The following is a 24,669-nucleotide window of genomic DNA, read 5'->3' on the forward strand; positions in this document are numbered from 1 at the left end:
TGAAAAATTGTATAGAAAATCAAGAAATAAGCAAGTCGTGACATTACAGAGCCCCGTACTAAGTTTAGTGGTGTACAAAACTGAAATGGATCAGCCATTTTCAATCAGAACCTGAAACAAATGTACATAGTCGTGTATAAATTGTATGTACCAACATGAACAAAAACTCTGAAAACTGTCTGTGTATAACTGAGATCTGGATCCGGAATGGCATAAATGCCTTTGTAACATTAAAATAGCGTTCAGTCGGCAGTCTTGAGTCAGATCACCACTCAAATAAATGTTCATATGTGTGACATGATATAAGATGTATATATCTATGTTTGAACATGAGATATGGCTCTGCGTTTATTTGAACAAAGTTGGCCATTTAATACGATCTGAAAACAAAACCACGTGACTCAAGATCTCACAATATTCTAACTTCAAAATGAAAATACTAGTCAGAGTAGATTGGCTGTTTTGTGTCACGTATTAGGGATGCGAGTTTCTAATCATATTCGATTCAAACTGCCTTATATGCTCAACTATTTGTGTGATTTGCTCCCTAAGATTGTCAGCTTTTTAAAGGCGGTGGTCGTCGCGCAGCGCGTTAGAATTTAATATAAACAATATATTTTACACGCGTTGTATACGTCACTACGAGTCCATATCGATCAGGACGCGGCACGACGGAGTAAAAAAGGTGATGTTCAAAATTCTATTGGTTTGGGGAATATTATTTATGACTTTTGTCATTTTCTATTTACAATATGGAAATTTTTAAAAAATACGCTATTTCCTCTACAATTCACGGCCAACCGAATATTAAACATGTTTTTCTTTTTCGAATTTCCCCGAATTATGTACATCCCAAACACTGGTGGCGCTCTCACTTCCGTTTCATTCGAATTGAAAGCGCCGCTGTATGAGTTCACCAGACTATCCTTTGGAGCAGTATGACGTAATGGGATTCAGCGAAAATAACCTCCAAGCGGAATTAAAGTATTCTACAGTAGTCACGAACAAAAGTTCTGCAGTTCTTATACAATAAATGAAACAGACAACATGTACATTTCACTGGTTTATTTACACATGTCCGGATTACATTACAGACAGCTGAATGGCTATACTCTGCAAGTTAAACAGTAGGTCCATAACACAAAATTGTAACTTGTCAACACAAGTAGAAAAAAGAATTATGTGTAATCGATACAATCATTACTTAACTCAATCATCTCTGTCCGAAAACATGAAATTGAATAGCACCCAATAAATGTGCATTAAAATTATACTTTCTATGAAACGACAACATCTCAATTTACAAAGTTCATGGTCAGGTAAGGAGACACAAAGTTATGAGTCAATGCAAAGCTATTCAAGAGATCCTGCCTGATTGGCTACCCAACATTAACACATAACAGTTAAGCCAATCAGGAAGAAGCTTGTTTGTTGACAGTTTTTTTTTTTTTGATGTATAAAGTTCTGTCATGTATATATGCTTTGACTCAATGTTACCAGGCACTATGCAAATATACTCTTGGCAGTATATGGCAGCAGTGACAATCTTCATCAATACAAGTGTCAAAAGGTAGAACAGACTGGGAGCTGGGTTTTGGTCTACCCTAACAAGCACACATATTCAGTGTGTGGTGACATTACTCAAAACGACACATGATTTTCACAGCCTTGCTTTCATGTATCATTACCCTTTTCATCACCAGTTCCCTTTTTCATCAGAAATTCCCAACATAGTTTATAGTCTGCACTTTCCTTCTGAAGATTGGGACAAAAATATCCAATTTTTTTGAGTAAAAACTAAAAATTGACTCAAATTTTGTCTGTTGACTTCAAATTATTGGTTCATTTCCGAAAATATTAAAGAATATAAGAAAAGAATGCAGAAAAATTTGGATGAGGAAGTCTGGTGGTGAAAAGGTTAATTGGTAAGCCATATAATCTCAGATGTTAGAACCATTTGATTGGAAAGTCACAGAGACAACAGTGAGAAATAAAACACTCATTTAAATGACTGGTTATCACAGTAATTTCTTTCTAAACATCTCAAATTTTTACATACAAATTTAAAGGGAAAATGCACGAAAAATAAAGGCTTATCAATTTCACAGACTAATTCTGAAGCCTTTGGCATAACTGAAATATCTGGCAAGCCAATAAATCTGTCTTGTGCTGTCTATTACATTTTCGTACAAGAATGACAAAAAATAAATTTTAAAATTCAGCAAATATGGAATATTGCAAAATGAAATATGAAGGGAAAAGTGGATATTTTTCACAAATTACAGCATCAATTTTTGTTTTTGGAAATTCATTGATTAATTTTATACATGAAACATGCATCAAAACTTGAGAAAAGAATTTAAGTTATAATTATTTATTTTGAAAGTACAAGACTAAATAGGTCTTCTAAAAAGCTGCTGCAAGTTGTTGTCACTGAGCAAGTTTGTGATGTCACTGCTCATGTAAGTGATGTCACTGCTCAAGTTTGTGATGTCACTGCTCATGTAAGTGATGTCACTGCTCATGTAAGTGATGTCACTGCTCATGTAAGTGATGTCACTGCTCATGTAAGTGATGTCACTGCTCATGTAAGTGATGTCACTACTCAAGTAAGTGATGTCACTGCTCAAGTTTGTGATGTCACTGCTCATGTAAGTGATGTCACTGCTCAAGTAAGTGATGTCACTGCTCAAGTAAGTGATGTCACAGCTCAAGTAAGTGATGTCACAGCTCAAGTAAGTGATTTCACTGAAAATTGCATACAAATAAAGTTGCAAAGAAACACTGCAATGTATTGTGAAGTTCAATGGACCTTTTTTTCTGTTTTCATAACCATGAAATAAAGTAAATGTCAGATACCAGTACATAAACTATGAATTTCTCATTTATGCATGGTAAGTACATGTAAATTGCTAAATAAAAATATCCTTTACTTTTTTTTTTTAAATACACCAAATAATTGTAATTACGGTATGTGTCTCACCAGGAATGAAAAGTAAACTGTGCGTAATCATTATAATCGACATAATACATTTTTTTTTTAATATAACAGAAAAATAAATACACTGAAACTATTGCAACAAAGTAACCTGCATGAATGAGCTTTCATTACACCACATAAATCAACATCGCAACATTTTGGGGAATTGTGAGGTACAATAACAATTACTTATAAACTTGTAAACCAGACTGTGATGAAAAGGATACAACCTGCAGGTGAGTCGTCAGCATGCAGAATGTATATAGCGCCACCAACGTCAAGAAATTGTTAGGTATAAAACTTCACATTTAACACACCAACCAAATTTGTACAGGAGATTAGAAAGTCAATTTATGAATTGTCATGACAACACACCAGTTACATCAGCGGAAACAGCAGTTAATCAAGACTTAGTACTGAGATTTCAAGACAATTTACACATAGGAACAGTCATTAATATGTTTTTATGGAGAACATTCAGGTGGAGTACATGGCCAGGTCTGTTGAAAATCATTACCCAATCAGAAATAGTTTTATATACGACTGCAAATAACATTAAACTTCCAATAGAAAAGTGTGTTTCAAATAGACATTCTGATTAACAAAATACTTCTTATTGGATAAAATCATTGTGATGTTAAATGTAAGTTTGACAATCAAAGAATGTGTCACACTCAGTGAAAAATCTTGTGATGGTTAATAGCAAGTTAATGAATATGCAAATGTGACCTAACAAGATTTCAGTAACTATAAGTTTACATTATTCAGATTACATGGCCCACAAACACCTCTGGTTGCACTTGTGACGACAAGCAGGAGGATTGTTATAAGTTCCCTCATTACAGACTATAGTAGACATTGGTTATCTCCTGACATTTGAATCACATACATGTGAACTTCATGACGACAGGCAAAACCACAAGTGTGAATGAAACGATTCCTTAACTTTTTTTCACCATTAGTTCCTTCTTTTCATCACAAAAATTGTTCCATTTATACTCTTTTATGCACTTTCCTTGGTGATTGGAAGAAAAATAGCCATTTTTGAGTAAAAAATTCAAATTGACTCAAATTTTGTCTGTTGGCTCCAAAATTAGGGTTCATTTCCAAAAACATTGAAGAATATAAAAAAAAAGTGCTGAAAAATTTGGGCGAGAAAGTCTGGTGGTGGTGAAAAGGTTAATTCAAATTAGGTATTTCCTTTGAAGACTGGTAATAATTATCATACATACAACAATGTTGGAATTTACATACCATTTACACCACATAAATATCGATATGCAATCCTGAGCTGAAAGAGGCTGAAAAGTAGTCTCCCTAGATTGGCAAACAACTTCCATGAAGTAGTCTCCCTAGATTGGCAAACAACTTCAATGTACATGTAGTTTTCGTCCAGAAAGCTCCCACAATGAAGTCTACTTAGGCCTGTCTAGGTTAGGAGTTCACCAAAATTGGTAACAAAATTCTACAAAAATGTCTATCTAGACAAGTGGTTGTAAACTACTTTAAAAAGTGACTGGTTAGGTTAATAATGTCTGAAGAAGGGCACCCTAGGCTAGTACATACATGTATCTTCACAACTGACTAGAATTTACGATTGAATGTTGGTTGCATATACCATCAGATGAGAAGACAATTGTAAAACAAATGTTTGTGACAGACCCCCTAACTACAACTACTTCACACTATTTACAGACCCCCTAACCTACAATTCCAACACCCAATTCTATCAGCTCACTGCTTGGCATATCCACATCCACATCTCATCAGTGGATACAACTGACCGCTATCTAACACTTCTTTCAAAATGACCAACCTAACAATGACATGCTCTCTAAAACTACTGTAAGTACAGTTGTGATCTACTGGAAGTATTTGTGTGTAAAAACACATAGTAGATTTCTTCCTGAGAATGCAATGCAGTAGTAATTAGTATGTATATATATATTCACTATGATGGTTCCATGCTATCACTTCAGATGACTTGCTGAGCTTTAAATGCACTCTGACACGGAGTGTACCACTGTCTCATATCAATCATGACATTATAAGCATTGTTTTCTTGGTGCTGAACGATGCAATGTGAATGACCTAAAATTGTTTCAAATCAGTGCTTGTTTAACTGTGATTTTACATCACAATTTAGAGGTTTCAATATTGACAGATTTTAAAGAAAAATGGAGCCAATTCTGGTATTTATAGTGCATTCAATTGAATGACACCTAAGTCAGCATGCAAGCATACAATGAACTGAAATGCAGACACAATGAAACCCACAAAATGACATGCTACCGCAAAGTGGAAATCATCAGTTGATCATATTAGCATGTTTTGAAACTCAAATTAAAACAGTAGTGTTGATAAATACATTCTGATCTGTGGATATTAAACAACTGAAACAGCCTATTGACAAATATAAGTAACTTGAAATTAAAAACTGCCGCATTAAATTGCATGTTACTTTTGTTCAGCTGAGCAACCCCATGGAAAGCCTAGTTTAGTCGCACAAACTCTCCTACCGGTATTATGCAAATAGTCAATATGCAAATTAAGCAAAACATTGGTTGAGTATCATCTTACTGTTAACTATTCCACCAATCAAAAGCAGTGTATTTGAGTGGTTGGCACATTTGTATATATTTAAATTCCTCAGACATAAGGTGAATTGTCAGTCACATTAATCATGAAAACTTTATGTCGCCAGTAGATAACTGCACTGATGATTAAACCAGACAAACTCAGAACAGAAGGATTGCATTGACTGGCAGAAAATTCAATAAAACCATATTTCTCATTAATAATAAGCATTTTAGTCTTGTAGAATAACTGAAAGATGAAGAAAACAATAAATTTCATTGAACAGAATGAATTATTCAAGTTCATAAATTATATTTTAGTCAAGACTTTTTTCTCCCCTGTTCCAACTCTCTGCGGTATAAGACATGCAACCTGGTTTACCGGCAACCTGCACAAAAACACATAACGGATAGAATGTTTAAAGCGTCTTCGCACGGTTATGCAATGCACAATCTTGTTGATGTCTTTATCATTTGATATATCAGTGTCAATTATTAGACAAAACCCCATGCTTCTAAGCCTTCCACTACAAAGTCTTCATGTTCTGATAGGCAGTCATTGTTAAACGTTTGGCATGGATGGCTGTTTCCATGGTAGATGTCCCCATCCAACCATAATCCAAAATAGCCACTGTGAATAAAAAGATAATAATTATTCAATCACAATGGAATACATCTCATTGAAAGATAAAAACAAAATGGTAATTCATGAGTGAGTTTTTGTGAACTTGATGCCTCAACATCTTGCAAGTACTCAAATCAAGTGTGCCATCTAAGCCATTTTAATGTGTCATTTTTGCAATCAAAAACTTGATTAAAAAAAAAAAATATTACTAAAGATTAGATGTCGCTTAGAATCTTTTAAAAATCGCTAACTGATGAAAGGGAAGACACCAAACTATTGTACATCCCCCCTACCCTGTCACAAATCAAACCCAATATGTTGCTACGCAATGTGTTTTAACAATGCTATCCACCATTCTATTTTTTTCTTTTGACTCACAAAAGTCACAAATGACTGCAAGTTAGAGGGCACACTGCTTACAGCACTATGATGTGCTTGAAATGGGTCACATGCAGCATAATGATGTGGAACATCAACAACAACAAAAATGAGCTTCTTTTGAAGAAATTCAATCTTGATATATCCACATCCCTGATCAAGGATAGAACTACTGCCAGTGATCAACAAGTAGGTTAAGGGTTTAAGGTACTAATTCCCCAATGAAGCTATACCAATAAAGTACTATGAATGCATTAATTATTCAATGGGTTTTAATTCAGCTATATTCACTGATATTCAAATGTAAAATAACAATAGAACACATTATTTCCTTGGTAAATTCAAGAAAAGTGCTCAAAATATCAAAAGTTGAATTAAATGCCAGTGAAAAGAAATGGTTTTACAGTACCAAGCAGTAGTGTTACTACAGGGGCAGAGCATTTGGTATTTTGGAACACACTGGGTTGGAAGACATAGATGGTTTTCATTTGTCACAAGAATATACAACAGACTATGATATGAATGTCCAAGGTGATCATGGTTTTCCTTTAAAATAGAAGTCTACTCATGAATGGTAATACTCAGAATTTATTCATTTGGTTGGAGGTCACTAGCTTAATTTAATACATCACTGGAATACATAAAAGAATGCTATTTCACGGTGCCATGGAACAATAGCTTCATGAGTTTACCTAACAGACCAATAAACACTGTCATGCGATTTATGACCAACTTTCTCAATTATGCTTCTACCTTAATAATCAGTTTACCCTCCCCTCTTGCTCTTTACCGTAGGATAAACTGTTAACCGGTTTAAAATTGGTTGAGCCCTACTTATACTTACTCTCCACCTCCAATCGCTAAACTGTCAAAATCTCCTTTGACAAAGAAGTTGTTGGAACCAGTCCATGAGTATTTCTTGAATTCTGGTGTCAAGTTATAAAGAAATGTTTCTCCTGTGCCGTAGTAATGATCACTCACTCTGATAGGGGTGGATATCAATGCACCAAATAACTGGAGAAAACAAACACAAACAAATATATTTAAAATCAACAGCACAACTCACAGCGCCCTCTAATGCTCATATACAGGAAAAACATTTTTTATGAAAGAAGATAATTATTGTAATTGTAAATATTGCTCTACCAGGAATGCACCTTTAAAACCTCTAAAAGTTATATGCCAAAGAACACAGCACCAGGCCAGGGCTCAAAAATCACCAGTAGCACAAGGCACATACTTGTCAAACCTGGTGCTACAATTTTTCAAAATTAGTAGCCCGTCTGGACTACTAGAAATTTACCATTTTTTTTTTTAAGTGAACCAATGGTGTCCAATCAATTTGTGCAAAGTGACATTTATTTATTTATTTATTTATTTCTATCAATACTTTTCTGCATGTCTGTCACCAGATGGGATGAACTACTGAATATTATTATGGGACTACCAGCTCTAAAAACAGGCAGCCAAATTTATTAATTTTGATCCCTTTAAGCAAACCTAAAACTCAAATCCATTAGTCTCAATTAATTTCTTCCTTCTCAAGTTTTTTATTGAGACACCAGAGATTGTTGTTATTAAGAGCAATAAGATATTATTTAATAATTTTAACTCACATTATCCTTGGAATCCTTGATGATCAGCAGGACTGGGGAATCATAGCCATTCATACTACGATACAGCGTCTTTAAACTAAAACCATGTTCGTAAGTACTGTAGATCAAGGCCCAGCTGTATCCCTCAACACGAGGTGGCAAATGACAAATAAGCTAAAAAAAACAACAGACTTTAGAAAACACAGGATGAGTGATATCATGTATAGTGAGAAGTCAGTCAAAGTAGTTAAGTGAGATCAGTGTTGCTATACCTACACTGACATATTTTTTTTAGCGAGAGAACCAATTCGCTAATTTAAGATGTCGCTAATAACTTCATTATAAATTCAAAATGGCGGCCAAACAACGTCTTTTTCTCTACACACACACTTTATAAACACAGAAAACGTAATAATCTGGATCGCTTCCGTTATTACACTTGACAGTTTCTTTGTTTTTACGGAGGTAAATAACAGAGCATTTGTTTTGGCAGGTATTGTGAAAACAGGAAATCAACAAAGACGAGAGAGATTCGCTGAATCAACATTTCGCTATTATGTCATTTTACCACAATTTGCTAAAATAGTATGTCACTTTTTCAACATGTTTTACAGTATATAACCGAGTTGTATCAGGTCTATGATTGTACAAATGATTTAAACTTACCTTACTGATCTGTTCAGTACTTAATAAACTACATTTCCCAATCAATTCTGGCAATGGTAACTCTTCCCCTTCAAGTAAGGACAGTCTTCTTTTAGCTTCTTCAATTGTTACAATCTGTGATCACACAATACATAAACGTTATATTCAGAGAAAGGTACACTGTTTTGTCTTACTCTAAACACTTTAAAATTAAAGGGAGGAAGTCGTCACCTGCACATGCGGCTAACAGCCATAGTGTGCTGTTGTTTACAAACAAGCGTCTACCTATGAGCCTTTGCGTTTGTAATGTGCATTGTTATCACACGACTTCCCGTTTTAACAAGTTTGTGGAGTCGCCAACTGCACATGTGGTAGATGACCATAGCGTGTTGTTTACAAATAAGCTTTTACCCATGAGCCTTTGTGTCTTCAGTGTGTGCTGACTCAATTCTCACCTGTGTACAGGTGACACTCGCTCTGCTTTAACAGAGACTGCCAACCTCAACAGCAGACGTCTAACTAATAGTTGGCGACTCTGACACGATAATATAAATTTCTACACAATAAATGGCAAAGTTGTTCAAACACCATGTATGTACTGACACAGTATGAAATGTCAGGACACTTGATTCAACAGCACAATCTCAGAAAAGTTGTTTGAACTAAGCTGTTCTAATCAAGTAATGATCTTGAGACACGCATTGCAAACCAGTCAGCAACTTGCGGTAGCTGGTAATGTTGCTGTTTTGATGTTCAATATGACAGTAACAAATCAAACATTTGTCACTCTAACAGTACGCACAAGTGTTGACAGAGTCTCTGCACTGTAAGTGTATGTCAACATTCAACATACAATAAATACAAATGGAGTAGTTCTATAATTGTATACCCGATGTAATACAAGAGTCTCAAATTTAGGAGTAAAAGTTCTATTCCAGATAGGGCTTGAACATTCCTGTAAATTATTCACTGGATTGTAACTGCACTCAATAATTAAATCAAAGAGAATATTAAAGCGCGGTAGTCGTTGCGCTGCGCATGTGCGAGATATATGGGTCTCATATAAACAAAGATGGCGACTTGACTGTTGCGCAGATCAACTAGTACGAAATGAGACATTTCCAAGCTTTAATTAAGCAATTTTCATGTTATTGGAAGGTATCGAAGAAGTCATCGGCGGTAATCAGTGCAAGACGCGCCCAGGTCTAACCTTATACTTTTGATTTCCATTTGAAGAGCGCATTGGATTGTGGGAAAATCAATGTTTATCAACACAAATGTTGCACATGCGCAGCGCGACGACTACCGTGCTTTAATCACTCATTCTTACTACATGTAGACTTGGAACAAAGGTGATTATAATGTCGCTAATCAGTGTACAAGTAACACTTCTGATGTGGGATCCTGTAAACCTGCATATTTAACTGTTAAAATATTAAAAACCTGTCCATTTTTTAGCAAATTACAACTGTGAATATCATACTGAAATGCATTCTAAATTTATGTGAATTCTTCACTGATAACACTCAGAGCATGATGAATAAACTTTACATGCAGTAGATGGTCAGATTTGTGCTTTGCAGCATAACAATGAATCATCAGTAAGCTAAGCAAGCGAAAATGTGTCATGACATTTTTCTGATGAATTCAATGTCTGTTAACTTATACAAAACTTTCATTCACCATATATTGTTTGAAAGCCTAAATATGGATTTGAACATACATAGTCACTTATCACATGAAAGACTAATTGCCAAAACAACTAAATCCATGATATCCGAACAAATTTATGGGAGACACTAAATGTTACAAAGTCCATGTTAACATCTTTGACGAGCCATTATTCCATGACAAGAAATTGTTTTTGCAAAAAACAGACAATTCACATCTCTCCTTGTCTTGTAAATCATTGGTGTAAATTTGAAAGTAGATTTTTGACAGGGTTCTATTAGTTACATTTGTTATTCAATGTTGAGAAAACATAGAAAAAATGTCGTGACTAGTATTATTCATTGTTACATCAATTGTCAAACATTACTGTTCCATGTTTGCTTACTGTTGAAAAATAAACTAAGTATAGTTCAAATTAAATATGCGCTTCATCTAAACTTCTAAACAAATTTTATGCAAAACATAGCAAGGCTAGTTTGTTAATCACTCATTTGACTAGTATTGCAACAAAGGTAAGATTAGCTACTCTCAGCCCAATGAAGGTATTCCCCTTCAGTTTCATATATCTTTATAAATTCCAATGCCAATTGAAGTTGAGTCAATCAACATGCAGAGTGCAATTTCATTTAAAAATGTTCCAGTGTTATTCAACCACCCAATAGAAATCTTGTTTCAGTTTGAATTGTAAAATTTACTCCCTTAAAAATGTGCCTCAACAATCTTTTCCCACCCTATTTTCTAGACTATGTTTGTAAACCTTCAAAGTTTTTAACCAAATGAAAAAATAAAATAACATCGAAAATCCAATAATCCAAGGTCGAAGGTTATTTGACCATCTCACTTTACCGTCATTTGACGCACAAGGTCCACTTCTCGACAGTTGTACGTAGCTACTTCTTGTAGCTCCAACTGTTCTATCACATCTATGGATCCATTTTCACCCGTATTACTACTGTCATCTTTTTTTTGTGAAACAAAGATACATTCCAAAACTATCCCACAAAGATTAGAACGAGAACACATTGAAGCAGACACCTAAAGTACAAAGGCTGCCAAAACTATATTTGGAACAAAAATATGATCAGCTTGACCTAAGACCTCGTAACTGGCCCGCAAATCATATCAGCGAAATGACAATTCGTCTTATCAACAAAACACATGTACTACTTCTCATGGTACACAGGGTCTAAGCAATCACACTCATTAAAATATTGTGAAAGCTTGCTGGAAGAAACTACAAGTATATGTCGTTTTTTAAAGCTGATAAGCATAATGACATGTTTTTTTTCCATTTGTTCATGCATTTTACCAAACCTGACCTTCGCTCTCCTACATTAACACTGATAACCCCTAGCATGACATAGTGTTAGGTGAGTCAGATACCTATTCTATGAATTACATGACATTACTTTTAACCAATATTTTTTTTAGAAATAACAGGAATGACAAAGAATTCAGAATCAAATAATTGATTATTCTATACTATGAAGTGAAATCTATTTAAAAGTGTAGCTTTGGTAAAGCATCCTATCAACTCATGTGAACTCTGTAATTTGTTTTTGATTTGATAACTTTAAGTACATTTTGAATGACAATATTTATTTATTTATTAAGCTATTCATTGTGACAAGGATATTATTATTTGTTATGTGTACTGAGGACAAGAACAGAATCAACAGCTTCACCTTCTCTCCAACTGAACACCTTATTTCCAACCATGAATGCTGCAAGCCTAGCAAGCAGGCAGCCAATCACTGAGTCAAATTAGCAATATTCACAATGTTGGGCTGACACGTTAACCATTGGACCTCACATTATTTGATGAAAGTCACTGTGTAAAAGCCCAGTTAAATTCTTATTGCTACAAAATTGGAATTTCCCTAAACTCACAAAATTGGTACACACTCATTATGGTATAATGCATAATCAGCGAATTTTGATTAATAGTATTAATAGTACACCAAACTGACGTAATCTGTTTCTAACACAGACATAATGCCTAGAGCAAAATAGAGTGTCGTTTCCTGTGCAATGGCCAATGTTATTCACATATAGTAGTTTGCCATTGAGCATGATGTCTACTTAAGGTGAGAAGACCGTAACGGGAATAGCAAACACACTCAAATAACCTAAGGTTTGTTTAACATAAACTTACCTCCCAGTCTTTGGAAACAGGATCATTAAAGAAATCTTCAACAATTTCCATTGGAGCATCTTCTTCTTCAAGCACAACAAAACCCATTTCTTTGGCATCAGGGTCTTCTTTACCATAAATATTGGGAGACCATTGTACAAAAAACGCATATAAATGATCAGCTCTGGAAAACAAAAAGTGAAAGTTACATATATAGCCTAGAATCTAGTGTTCTGAGGTCTGTGCCTACGTTATACGACTGCCTAGAGATTACAGTGCTCTGAGGTCTGTGCCTATGTTATGCGAATGCCTAGAATCCAGTGTTCTGAGCCTATGCTACACGAATGCCTAGAATCTACAGTGCTCTTGGGTCTGTGCCTATGTAACGTCTAGAATCTAGTGTTCTGAGGTCAATACAAACTCATGTTCACCAAATGAACTTATGAAATGTAAATATCAAAATTTAAGTAGGTATGATTGGTTGTTACTGCCATGACTGCCAGCATGCAGTGATGTATGACACAATTTGCATGCCCAAAAATGTACGAACTCTCAAAAAGATATTTCACAAAACTGAACAAAGCAAATAATTTTACAGTTTTCCATACATAACATACTGTTTAAGAACCAAAATAGGTCAAATTTGACTTCCAGTCTATATTTCAGATTCTAAAGACTTCAGTAGTATGCTCCAAAACACAGACAATCCAATGATGGCAGTTCTCATACAATATTAAGTTTTGAGAACACTGAAGTCCAATTAAAAACTTTTGTTAAACCAATCCTTAGTTAAACAAATGACCATCTTACCGATCTTTTGGTACAGCAAACCAGTACTCCGGTTTCTTTGTTTTAATGCTATAAGACTCAATAGCACTTGATTCAGTAAAAGTTTTCTTCATTGGCTGACCTACTTTTAAACACAGGTACAATGGTGGCTCATTCATACGTTTTGGCCGTAAGAGTAATTCTGAAATGTCAACAATTGGTAGATGAAATAACACATCTCTTGCTGAACAAAACTTAAAACGACACAGAAGCTTGAGAATACTACATCTCAAGTCCAAGTATACATATACATATAGACTCAAGTCTGCTACTCGTTATGAATGACTGGACTTATTAATCAGGCAACTTAATACCAATTAGAGATACTGTACTGGGAATGATATGTCTCCTAAGCAGGCACCAAATCTCCCACAAGGAAAGCATTAGCTGGTGCACTACCATAAATAATTACAAGATTTCATTTTCCATCTTTCTCTTGCGTTTTTCTTACTTAATATGTCCTTGGCAGTATGTATGTTATACATCAGCATAAAATGTCCCCCAAGAAGCCACGGCAGTGTGAAGGCATGGAGCAAAACTCTATCCCATGATTCAATGCATTGCATTAAACAAGACTAGGCATTTGTGACACTAGAGGGCGCTATTGCACCAAAAATAGCAATGGCACTCAAACCCAGTGATATCCAGCATAACAATACAAGGTATTCTTAGCTTATATGCACACTTGATTACATGGATACAAATACAAATGTATACAGTCTCTGCAGGGCTCGAACTTAAGAGTGCTCAAGACAAAATTTGATAAAATTGCCCTTGTGTATAAGAACAGTATAAGAAAACTCTGAGCACCAAGGCAAACTCTTTGAGCATTGAGGTATATACTGTTGATGTCTTTAAGAAGTTCAAGCCCTGATTAAATTGAAAAAATGAGAAAACAGAAAAGATACAAATGTATGACAGGAGCACCAAGATTTAACGATGTAAAAGATGTACATGTATCTGAAATGACACCAGTAAAGGAAATGTGGAACGATGGGTAATCACACAAGTCACATGACAATGAAAAATGTACACAAAGTGCATAAACAAACATAGTGAAACTAGAGAAGACTTGCTTTTCAAAAACAAACTACACTAAAATGAACTTTTGAGGAACAAATAGTACACTAATTTCTCTACCATAAGTGTAAATGTAAATCATTAAATTGTCATTGCTTGAAATGTTCACTATCTTTTAATCTGAAAAATGTTGTGAAAGTTACTGTGATTCCTGTCTTAAAAGTAGTATTGGGGCAGAAAGTTAGCAAACTAGCTCACTAATTCCCAACAACTTTGGTTTTGACAAAGTGATTTGACCATCATGAACAATTTTGCAAATTTTTCAGTCTTGTAAAATCTCACAAAGTAATTTAAATTAATAAAATAAAATAATTTCTTTCAAAAAATTTCTAGTGACAGAATGAAGAGTAATATTGAAATTGTAGGACATTGGTTGGTGAATTAGTGAGCAAGTTAGCTAACTTGCTGTCCCATTACTTCTGAGACTTGCTGTAAAGTCCCCGGCGAATTCTTTACTGCTGCAATATTTTGAGTTTTTTCCTGAATGGCAAAATTTATTAAAATTTGCCTTTCCTTAATAGAAGTGGTAGCATTTATGCAATGGGCATTAACAAAGTAAACACATGAATATGTCCAAACCCAATTATCTATCTACATAGAGTACCTTATCTTTCCATGATTAAACATCGTCACTGACAACAGTATACTGACTATTGACTTTTTGATGGAAAATACAAACAATAATTCAAGTATAAGATAACATAACAATTTTAAATGTTAGTACAGAATATGGAATGATATTGTAGACATCAAAGATGAACAGTCTAGTCAATCTATCTTCAAGCATAGTGGTCATCAAATTGAATTTTTTTTTTAATTCCCTCCAGGTGTTACGAAACAATTCCTTTAGTACATCAACAAACGTAATCCTCTCTGGATAGTATTATCAGTTTGTATTTTGTTCCATGCACAAAAATAGCTGAATAAATCAGAATTCTGATGAGGGAATAGTTCCTTCAGCATTTCTAAATTACACAAACATTTCATATCGAGTGGAACGCACATCTATTTTTTGAAATACTAGTATATCAGAAATTCTGTTTCACTTTCTCACAGAACAGCTGGACTACATTTCCTATACTCTGAAAACATCCTAACCCATCCTACTGATGCGGAGACAACGAATGATGACAGCCATATTACATTTCACCCATTCTCTTAAGGGAAAATTTATTAATCAGTAATTATTAGAGTAGTGGATAAACATCTCAATTATTATTTTTATAATCTTTGATAATATCAGATACTATTGATTTTATTCTACAGGTGATATACACTCGCAAACACATTGCAAAATGCAGCAGTAAACAATTCACTGTAGTTTACAGGAAGTTACAGTCAATTTTATAACATTGCACCGACACAAACAGCCTTAAATGAAACTAGACAAATGATTCTGAGAAACAAAACCTATATACAATTGATGTGAAATTACATCAGCATTACAGATGGTAATCACAGAAATTTCCGGCAGCGAAAATTTGACAGTTAACCAAACACAACAAATACTTTGTTTCTACTATCCTCAGTTTGACAATCTGTACAAACTGAACATAACTATTTCTGTTTGTGAGAAAGTCTCCAGAAAATAGACTGGAACACAGACAATACCCGTTTTCAAAGCAGACTGCTGGTGAGACTGACTAGACTGACAACTAGATTTTTAATATAACATGTGCAATAACTCTCAACTGATAATGTTAGGTGGGTGACAAAGGAATCCATGATACAACACAATGCTGATATTTTGCAAAGAAATGCATTTATGTGCATATATTGATTTATTTGTCTATTATTTTAAGCAACAGTGTCATCCTAACTGCGCATATACCGGTATATAGCCTTTGTTCATGTGTACTGAAAGACAGAGGGCTGGATCCCTTTGTAAATATTCCTTATCAGTCGCACTGATTTAATTTGGCTTTAATATATTTTCATGTTTTATTCAACTCCGTTAGGGGGCAATGTTTTAACCTTTTAAAGTCCAAATATGAAAAGGTTTGACAAAAAACTAAATCACCTAGTACTTCAACAATCAGAAAATTGTTGTCAATATGGATGCAAAAAACCACAACAATTTTTCACCGCTGAGCCACTGCACATTACACTGAACAATTTGTCCAAAACATTTATTCAATTCTGATCATACGTTTCAAAGTTGTGATTTGACACAGACAGATAAAACCAAATCCATGAACCCAAGTCTCAAAGTGTGTCCGGTGACAAGGTTGTCACATCAGGAAGACAAATCTTCATATACCCCTCAGTTATAGTTAATAATTAATCATAATTTCGAACGCTTAATTTCAAGAGCAATGAATGTGATTTTCTACATGCACAGCAGTGTTTACTGTAGTTTCCAAATGATAGCATAACACAGATCAGTGATGAGTCATTCAGGTAATCAATGCCATTAAAGGCCCAATTCACTTGCCCGGGGCAAGTGTGAATTGAGGTGTGGCTATGCTAATGAGCGTTGTTAATCACTTGCATAGCCTATGACGCATGCTGTTTCGGCGGTCCAACATCATGTGACTTTGATTGACGGTAATTAATTATTCAAGATTAGTAGCGCGTCCCTTTCCCTGGTTCGTGTTTTTGACTTTTATTCGCCAAAATCTCAGCTCGTACACTATTTATTGTAATAAATACTATATATAATGACTGCTGTGATAATCATAGTCACATACATCCACATTTGCACGACACAATCGTTCTGTAAGTTCAAGAAAATGCGTTTTTACCGGAGCTTGGCTGGAGCTGTTTACTACAGCGTGACAAGCAAGGAAATAATCCCTATTGTTTAGGAGCGTATTTATAGTATACCTGGGCCTTTAAGAGTACCGTAGTTATGACAGTGAGCTACGTTTATCACAATACTGTGTTTGAATATGCATGTAAACATATGCAGCTCGAATGACAATTTTGCCTTAAACCAGGGTCAAAACATGGAGACAGAGCTCCTTCTAAAACAAGTTTCAATCTACTTGACTGCAAAATATCCAGCATTGTCTCCGTTGGAATTTTATCAATACATAATACATGTACTACTTTATTGCAAAAAACATTACCTCTGTATAAAGATTTAGCTGCAAGCAAAGAAGAATTGTAGAAAAAAACAGAAAATATTAGAGTTATATAAGAGTTATTCTTTATAAAGTGAATATACATAGACAATGAAAGTGCATTATGGGATGCTGACCTTGAACCTATGAAGTATATATGACAATGAAGCATGGAAATAATTAGTGTCTGATGAAGAGGGAGGGGCTACTATACAACTTTGAAATCCATACATGTCATTTTACAGAAATTTGCTCAAGCATAGAATTTATACCAGTCTCTCTACATCTTTAATTAGCTAAATTACAGATTAGCTGATTAAGTTAAAATAACATGCAAGCTAAAACGAGAAATTTTACAGTATTTTACTTGAGGAACAGGTCAAGAGAATGATAATTCAATTTTTTGTAAATTTCTATATAAACTTGAATAGCCCATTCCCCTTTACATGAATGACATCATACACATGTGTACCGGTATGTTGAGTGCAAAAACACATAAAAACATACATGTGTGACAAAGACATCGCAGTTTGACTGAGAATGGCAAAAAAAATGCACACTTTACATGAATAGCATTGACAAACTTGTACAAGCATTGAAGAGCAGACAAGTAACATGCTCAGGACTAGGCTAATGACATTTAACAAGTACTTGGAAGCACAAAAGCATTCTGTCACATTTCTAGTCATTATGTAACACTCTACAAGAGAAGTTGACACTCCCCTCAAGTAAAAAAAAATATTAGCCCTTTAACAAAAAATAGCAAAAAGACGTATCTACACGTAACTATCTAGTAATATTCAATTTATTTGATATGCTAAAACTCAAAAATGTATCATCTTTACCACTACCTAATTTGCTATCTTTGTTTTATTTTCGACTCTGAATACTTCCTATAGAATCTACACATGTGTAATTACAACACTACGAAATCTGACAAAAGCCAAATGAGCAAAAGCACAATGATACACAGCACAGTTAAGCGAGACAAGTAAATATGAACCAACAAGCGGCAGTGATACTGTAGCAAAGTAGTTTTGAGTGGATAAAAAACAAGAAGACGCAAGTATTTAATAATCAGTCAGCGTATACTGTAAAAGGGATAATTATTCACTGGGTTTTAATTTTGCTTATTTCGCTGACTTGAAAATGCGCTAAATTAAAATCCAGTGAATATGTAAAATTTAGCATAGAACACATTATATCTAAATGACAAAACCGTGAATTTAAAACCCACTGAATATGCCTGAAATGCTAAATCAGCGAAATTAAAACCCACTGAATATGTAAAATTTAGCATAGAACACATTATCTAAATGATAAAACCGTGAATTTAAAACCCACTGAATATGCCTGAAATGCTAAATCAGCGAAATTAAAACCCAGTGAAAATTTGTCATTTTAGAGTACACCATATTTGCCCTATTAGAAGCACATCCAATAGAAACACATGTAAATCAACAGTTGCATGTACAGTATGCTGGATTATTAAAATATTACTCAAATTGACCATAAAAACATACTGCTATTTACATAAGTGTATGCGCTACTAATACAGCAAGTATGGTATTCCATGTAATACTGTTTGGTTTGTAATTCATGGTACATGTATAGGTTGAACACAACATCTGAACAGTCATAGATTTTGTACACAGGTACTATCAGCTTCTTCTGAAATTTGCCAAGTTACAAGCTTGCAATATAATCCACATGACTGAATAGAAATGACTGGCAATGCTTCATTGTGGTGGCATCTTTTACTTAACAAAGAGAAAAGATGGAGATACCTCCACCAGAGAGTGCAATATCATAACATTAATTCCATAGCACTGTGCCATTTAGTCTAGCATCATTGTTACAATAGTACCTCATGCATTACCCATCAAGGTTTCACACCTACCAGTTGTAATTTCAATTTCTGTGTCCGTTTTTTTTTTTTTTGGTGGTGATGGGTGATTGTTTTTTCTAGAAAATTCAAGTTGTCAGTGAACTTCAACAAATATTAATATTGTAAATTTATGCTGTTACAGGAAATTGATCTCCCTAGAAAGTACCAGGATGTGTGACCTTTTGGGGTCATTAACAATGATGGTATTGAACACGAGAGCACACAATAATGGTGTATTAAATGAGTGTGTAAAATTAAAATGCCTTGATGAGGAGAAAGATAACTGTAGATGGAAGATTATCAGATTATTAATATGGCACACTGAAGTGTAATGAGACAATTAATCAGTATATCCAAACATACCGTGATAATTAGTATCCCATGATGCAAGGCGCTCCAATTGTTTTTTAGTTCTCTCCTTGCGATCTTGTTGAAGATCACTATCGCTTTTCTTGCGATTTCTAGGAGTGATTCTTACTCGTCGGGCGCTGGCTTTTATCCGTTCTATCTCCATTTGTGTGGCGCTGGTGTCTCGTATCACTTCCGTTATGTCAGGTACCATCGAGGATGGATCCTGTTCCTTAGCGAAGAGTCCTGAGGAAAAATCAACAAAACTCCTAGTACGTGGTCTGATAGCATCATCATCATCATCATCTCGGCTCGTATCACTACAAACACCAGATTGAATCTCAGTGATCGAGTCCTTTGAGACATCACTCAACAATGACAAATCACAGGTGGTACCCTCTATTTCAGCTTTTTGTTCACACACATCACCATCGGGGCTTAATTCGAGAGTTTTGAACTCACCAAAACGCCCATCTTCCACACCCTTCACATTGCTAGTGTTACTAGCCAAGGGATGCTGCGTAGCACTTTCACTGCCACTATCCACAGGAACAGGATCAGTTGAGGGTAGTTCCGACACACCCTCTTTGCCATCCACTACAGAGTCGGTTTCAGCTTGTTTTACATCATTACTACTACGGTGACTAACCATTTTGGCTTTGTCCTCAGGTTTTGAGTTATCAGCGTTGAATACAGTCGCATGCGTGTTAATTCTTCCACTTTCCACAACTATATCTGACATTTCGTCAGTCGTCATAGTTTCATTCATTTCGGCTATACCGCTTTCTACACTTCCTTTATTTACTGAGTCATCCACATATTCACCGATATCACACTGATCTTGGAGCTTCACGATCTGTTGTTTGTCAGCTACAGCTACCAACGCCTCCTCCTGGATTTCTATGTCCACACGTTTCACTCCTTTTGCTTCACAATTTTCCAATGTTTCAGACACACTGACACTCCCAGATTCCACGGATGCATCACCCATTACCAGGGAGGCTGATGCAGTAACCAATTTATCTGGTATTTTTGCTGTCCCTGGTAGTTTTGTATCTGTAGATTCCCTGGTCTCAACATTCCCATCTCCAGAGTCTATAGCAACGGTTCTACACAACTTTTCCACCTCATCACTGGCAGTATCTTTAGTTGTAATTTGGCTTTTACTTCCTGGTTGGATATGATCTGATTCATCTTTACATTTATTTTCACTGACGCAGTCACATAACTTCTCAGGAGCTTGAACACAAAAACATATATTAGTATTAGAGATGTTTAATAATAAACCAAACAAACTCAAACCTTAAACACAACATGCATTGTAATCATAACATACAGTCAAACCGATGTGTCTATAACAGACCTTTTCAATGAAGTTTTGGGTGTTCCCTATACACAGGTTTGACTATTTGAATGAAGTCATCTCAGAGATGCAGTTACAAAAACATTCAAGTACATTTTATTATGATTTAGAAATCTGTCGTCAGCAGTGGCCACAAAACAACCACATTCGATTGGACCACAAAGAAAGTTGGTGCATAGAAGTTAGTTAGTCTTTGTGATGGTATTTTAGTCGTTTCTGATATATTTTGTGTCATTAAATTTGTTATTTTCAGATATTGGGATTTTTATCAACACAGAAGAGATAACACAAATGTGCATACTTTTATTGACTTTTTTTTGAGTTGCCATTTGCATATTTGTGTTACTGCATACAGAACAGAAAACCAAATTAGATTCATGCAAGACAATTGTTTGTAGAAATGGGGAGCCGCAGTGACTTTCATAACATTTTGTTTATTTTGGTTCAAAATAGGCTGAATATTTTGATATTTCTTTTTTTAAATAATTTATCTGTGCAAAATATTTCTTAGATAACTCAAAGAATGAAGTCACTGGTTAAAATGATGAGCAAGAAATGTGTCTATTAAACACAGTGATATGAGTGTGTACAGGAGCTGGGATAATGAAGTCCCTTAAAAATGGAATGCTCTTCTGGGTCTCTGTGGGCGTGACAGTCACATGAAGTGATCACACTCCTCAAAAGAAATGTAGTCTTTTCTGTTATAGTTGGTGTGTAACAATTACCTTGGAAGAACACTTCATCTTTATCTTCTTCTGTGTTAGCATCACATTGTGTCTCACCATCCTCTGGTGAACTCTGCTGCATATTCATGGAGATCTTATCATCAATATTCTCCTTATTTTCAGAAGTATCTTCTTTCTTGTCTTCTTTTTTCTTTTTCTTCCTTGCTAGCGGACAATTGGCAGCATGGTAGATTTCCCTAACGAGTGTCAAGTTTAATTTAATTTGACAATTGAAAAATGAACACCTCAAGGCTTGAAACTTACAGATGTTATTTGATTGTCCACCAGCTTTTCAGAAAATGCAGTTATTTTCATTCATTTTTATTATATTTTTAAATATGCATTAAAATTGCATGTTTTTAAAATAATGGAACACTATATAAGGTGTTTACTTACAGCAACTACATGTGAAGAAAACATGGTGCACATGAACATAATTTAACATCTGTATACCACACACGATATTCCAAGTGAATACTTACGCTGTTGCGTCTTTTCTCAACATAGGGGATATATCATGGTACATTGCTGCGCTGATAACCATTTCCATTGGTGTGATAATACCGTACATGTCGGCACCATTCTCTATGACTAATGGGTCAGATACATTGGGATCAAACATAATGGCATTTGGTGTGACTAACAGCACTCCACTAACAACACCCTGCAAAGAAATTAATTTTATGTTGAACACTTCCTCAGCTCAGACAGTGGAGATTAGTCATGCTCAAGATTTAAGCAAATTTCATGTTTGCATATCGGCTAGAACCAACTGCGTTCACTCACGAGAGGAAGCAGCAGTCAGCACAGGTTAAGGAATGGCCAAACTTGTTAAGAATACACAATCTTCTGCCGAGAAATGTTTGATTTCAATGATTTTTCACCAAAAAATGGCTGCCATTTGGTCATCTTGAATCAGATCATCAAACAAATTGATGTATATATTTATAATAATATGTATGATGTATGTGGAAAGTTTGAATGTAATCAGTCCAGGCATGTCTAAGATGTTGGTTCGAAAACACGGATACACGCATACATACACAGAGATCATAGATCATTCATAAGTATTAGTACTAATTAAGAAAGTGCAGATAAACATTAGACTCCCAATTAAGAAAGTGCAGATTGCAAAAACACAGGAAGTAGTATAGTCAGATCATTTTTTCCCCAGGGAACAATGTCCCCAGATGTACTAGAAGTTGATTGTCATGTGGGAAATGGCATCCCAAAATGAACAAGCCATGCATGGCACAGTCCTCGTTAATCCATCTGTAAACAGCAGAGAAATGCTTGATTTTGATGATTTTTTAGCACAAAAATGGCCACCATTCGGTCATTTTTGATAGGATCATCAAACCAATATATGTATGACATGATGTATAATGAATATTCAAAATTTTAACATAATCAGTCACAGCAAGTCAAAGATATGGCACTAGAACCACATTTATTATCTGAAAACAGCCGAGAAATACTTGATTTTGATGGTTTTTAAAACAAAAATCGCCGCCATTCAGCCATCTTGAATCAGATCCAATCTGATTAAAATCTGATGTAGTGTACGGGCTTTAATTATTTTGGCTATAAACTTATTTTAATTTTATTTTTTATTACTTTTGTTATTAATGCCTTTTAATTTTATTATTTTACTTTGATTTTGATTTTGTGATTTTTTTTTAATTCTGCCCTACCTACATCTGAGCCGATGCCTATGTAACGAGATTTCAACGAGACCCACTATCGACGATTTTAGTCAACGAATCACAGACCTCCTTCTATAGCGCACATGATGACGTCACCGGGCGGAGTCGGGTGGCAAACACTCAAATAAAATGGCGGATTATACCGACGTTAGCGACCGAGAATAACACGGCTTTACGGTAAGTTTATCATTGTCAAATGCAACGAAAGTCATTTTTATGTTAATATTGTGGCTCGAATGGTTCGACTTTAGATCGTTATTTTGCATAGTTATTCTGGGAGTGACGATTTTGTTTCCACCGTTTCGACCGAACACCAGTGTCTTTTTCCAGTCGCCTGCCCTGGAGACGGGTGATGTTTTGTTGAAGATCGGGCCAACATCGTCTACGGTATTGAAGCCGTAGCTGTAAATATTCATCAAATTGTATCAACATTTTGTACATTATACAATAACTCTTTATTAAAGTAATTGAGCTGATTTGGACTGGAATAAAATATTTTTTATTTGGAACACATCGCAATTGATCAGGAAATATTTGTTTGCTCCAATTTTCTGCGTCGATGCCGTGGGCCGGTGACCGTTATACAATTTAAAATCAGTTTGCATTATTTACTATAGCTGTTTACAGTGTTCTAATCATTACAATTTACTTATTTTTTTGCTTCCATTCTAGATAATTATGCTCAGTGATGTAAAATTGAAGCGATGACTGAATGAACGAACCTTGGCTGGCGAAGATGTATCTGGAAGTGTACACATTTGTTGGAAGTGAAAAAAATATTCAATGTAATGACAAAAAATGTAAAATGCTGAGGAATTTCTTTTGCAAATAAAAATATACTAACAATTTTCTATTAATGGTTTATTCAAGCTGGCAAAATATAATGTACAGAAAGATTGCCCGTAGAGTATCGCTACACTGAAAAGTAAGCAACCGACAGCCTGTATAAAAGGGGGGCTGTGATTGGCTGTTACTTACGCGAGATTTGAACGGGACTTACATAGGCGTCGGATCAGATGTAGGTAGGGCGGAATTAAAAAAAATCACAAAATCAAAATCAAA

At 35.0% G+C, this 24,669-nt stretch overlaps 1 protein-coding gene and 1 long non-coding RNA gene across 5 annotated transcripts in view; one reads left to right on the top strand and one right to left on the bottom strand.

Moving 5' to 3' along the window:
• Positions 1-1,050: 1,050 nt before the first annotated feature.
• The window catches only part of LOC100367838 (oxidation resistance protein 1-like), a 66,030-nt gene continuing 42,411 nt past the window's right edge, over positions 1,051-24,669 (bottom strand). For 2 of the 4 annotated variants that reach the window (XM_085508073.1, XM_085508070.1), the window contains exons 7-16: positions 22,384-22,565; positions 21,902-22,098; positions 19,829-21,052; positions 17,584-17,601; positions 13,415-13,574; positions 12,626-12,788; positions 8,821-8,934; positions 8,176-8,328; positions 7,404-7,573; positions 1,051-6,187 (exon numbers count right to left, since the gene is read on the bottom strand). In XM_085508073.1, coding sequence (XP_085364199.1) covers positions 6,052-6,187; positions 7,404-7,573; positions 8,176-8,328; positions 8,821-8,934; positions 12,626-12,788; positions 13,415-13,574; positions 17,584-17,601; positions 19,829-21,052; positions 21,902-22,098; positions 22,384-22,565 — 2,517 coding nt within the window. In that variant the 3' untranslated portion in view covers positions 1,051-6,051. The remainder of the gene's footprint in view (positions 6,188-7,403; positions 7,574-8,175; positions 8,329-8,820; positions 8,935-12,625; positions 12,789-13,414; positions 13,575-17,583; positions 17,602-19,828; positions 21,053-21,901; positions 22,099-22,383; positions 22,566-24,669) is intronic. The other 2 variants (XM_085508074.1, XM_085508071.1) reach the window with 2 other exon arrangements.
• Positions 23,445-24,455, top strand: LOC146734635 (uncharacterized). Its single transcript, XR_014931628.1, has 2 exons — positions 23,445-23,784; positions 24,280-24,455. It is a non-coding gene; the product is annotated as an uncharacterized LOC146734635 (long non-coding RNA).

Source organism: Saccoglossus kowalevskii, chromosome 14, assembly GCF_978046115.1.
Source record: "Saccoglossus kowalevskii chromosome 14, keSacKowa6.1, whole genome shotgun sequence".
NCBI lineage: Eukaryota > Metazoa > Hemichordata > Enteropneusta > Harrimaniidae > Saccoglossus > Saccoglossus kowalevskii.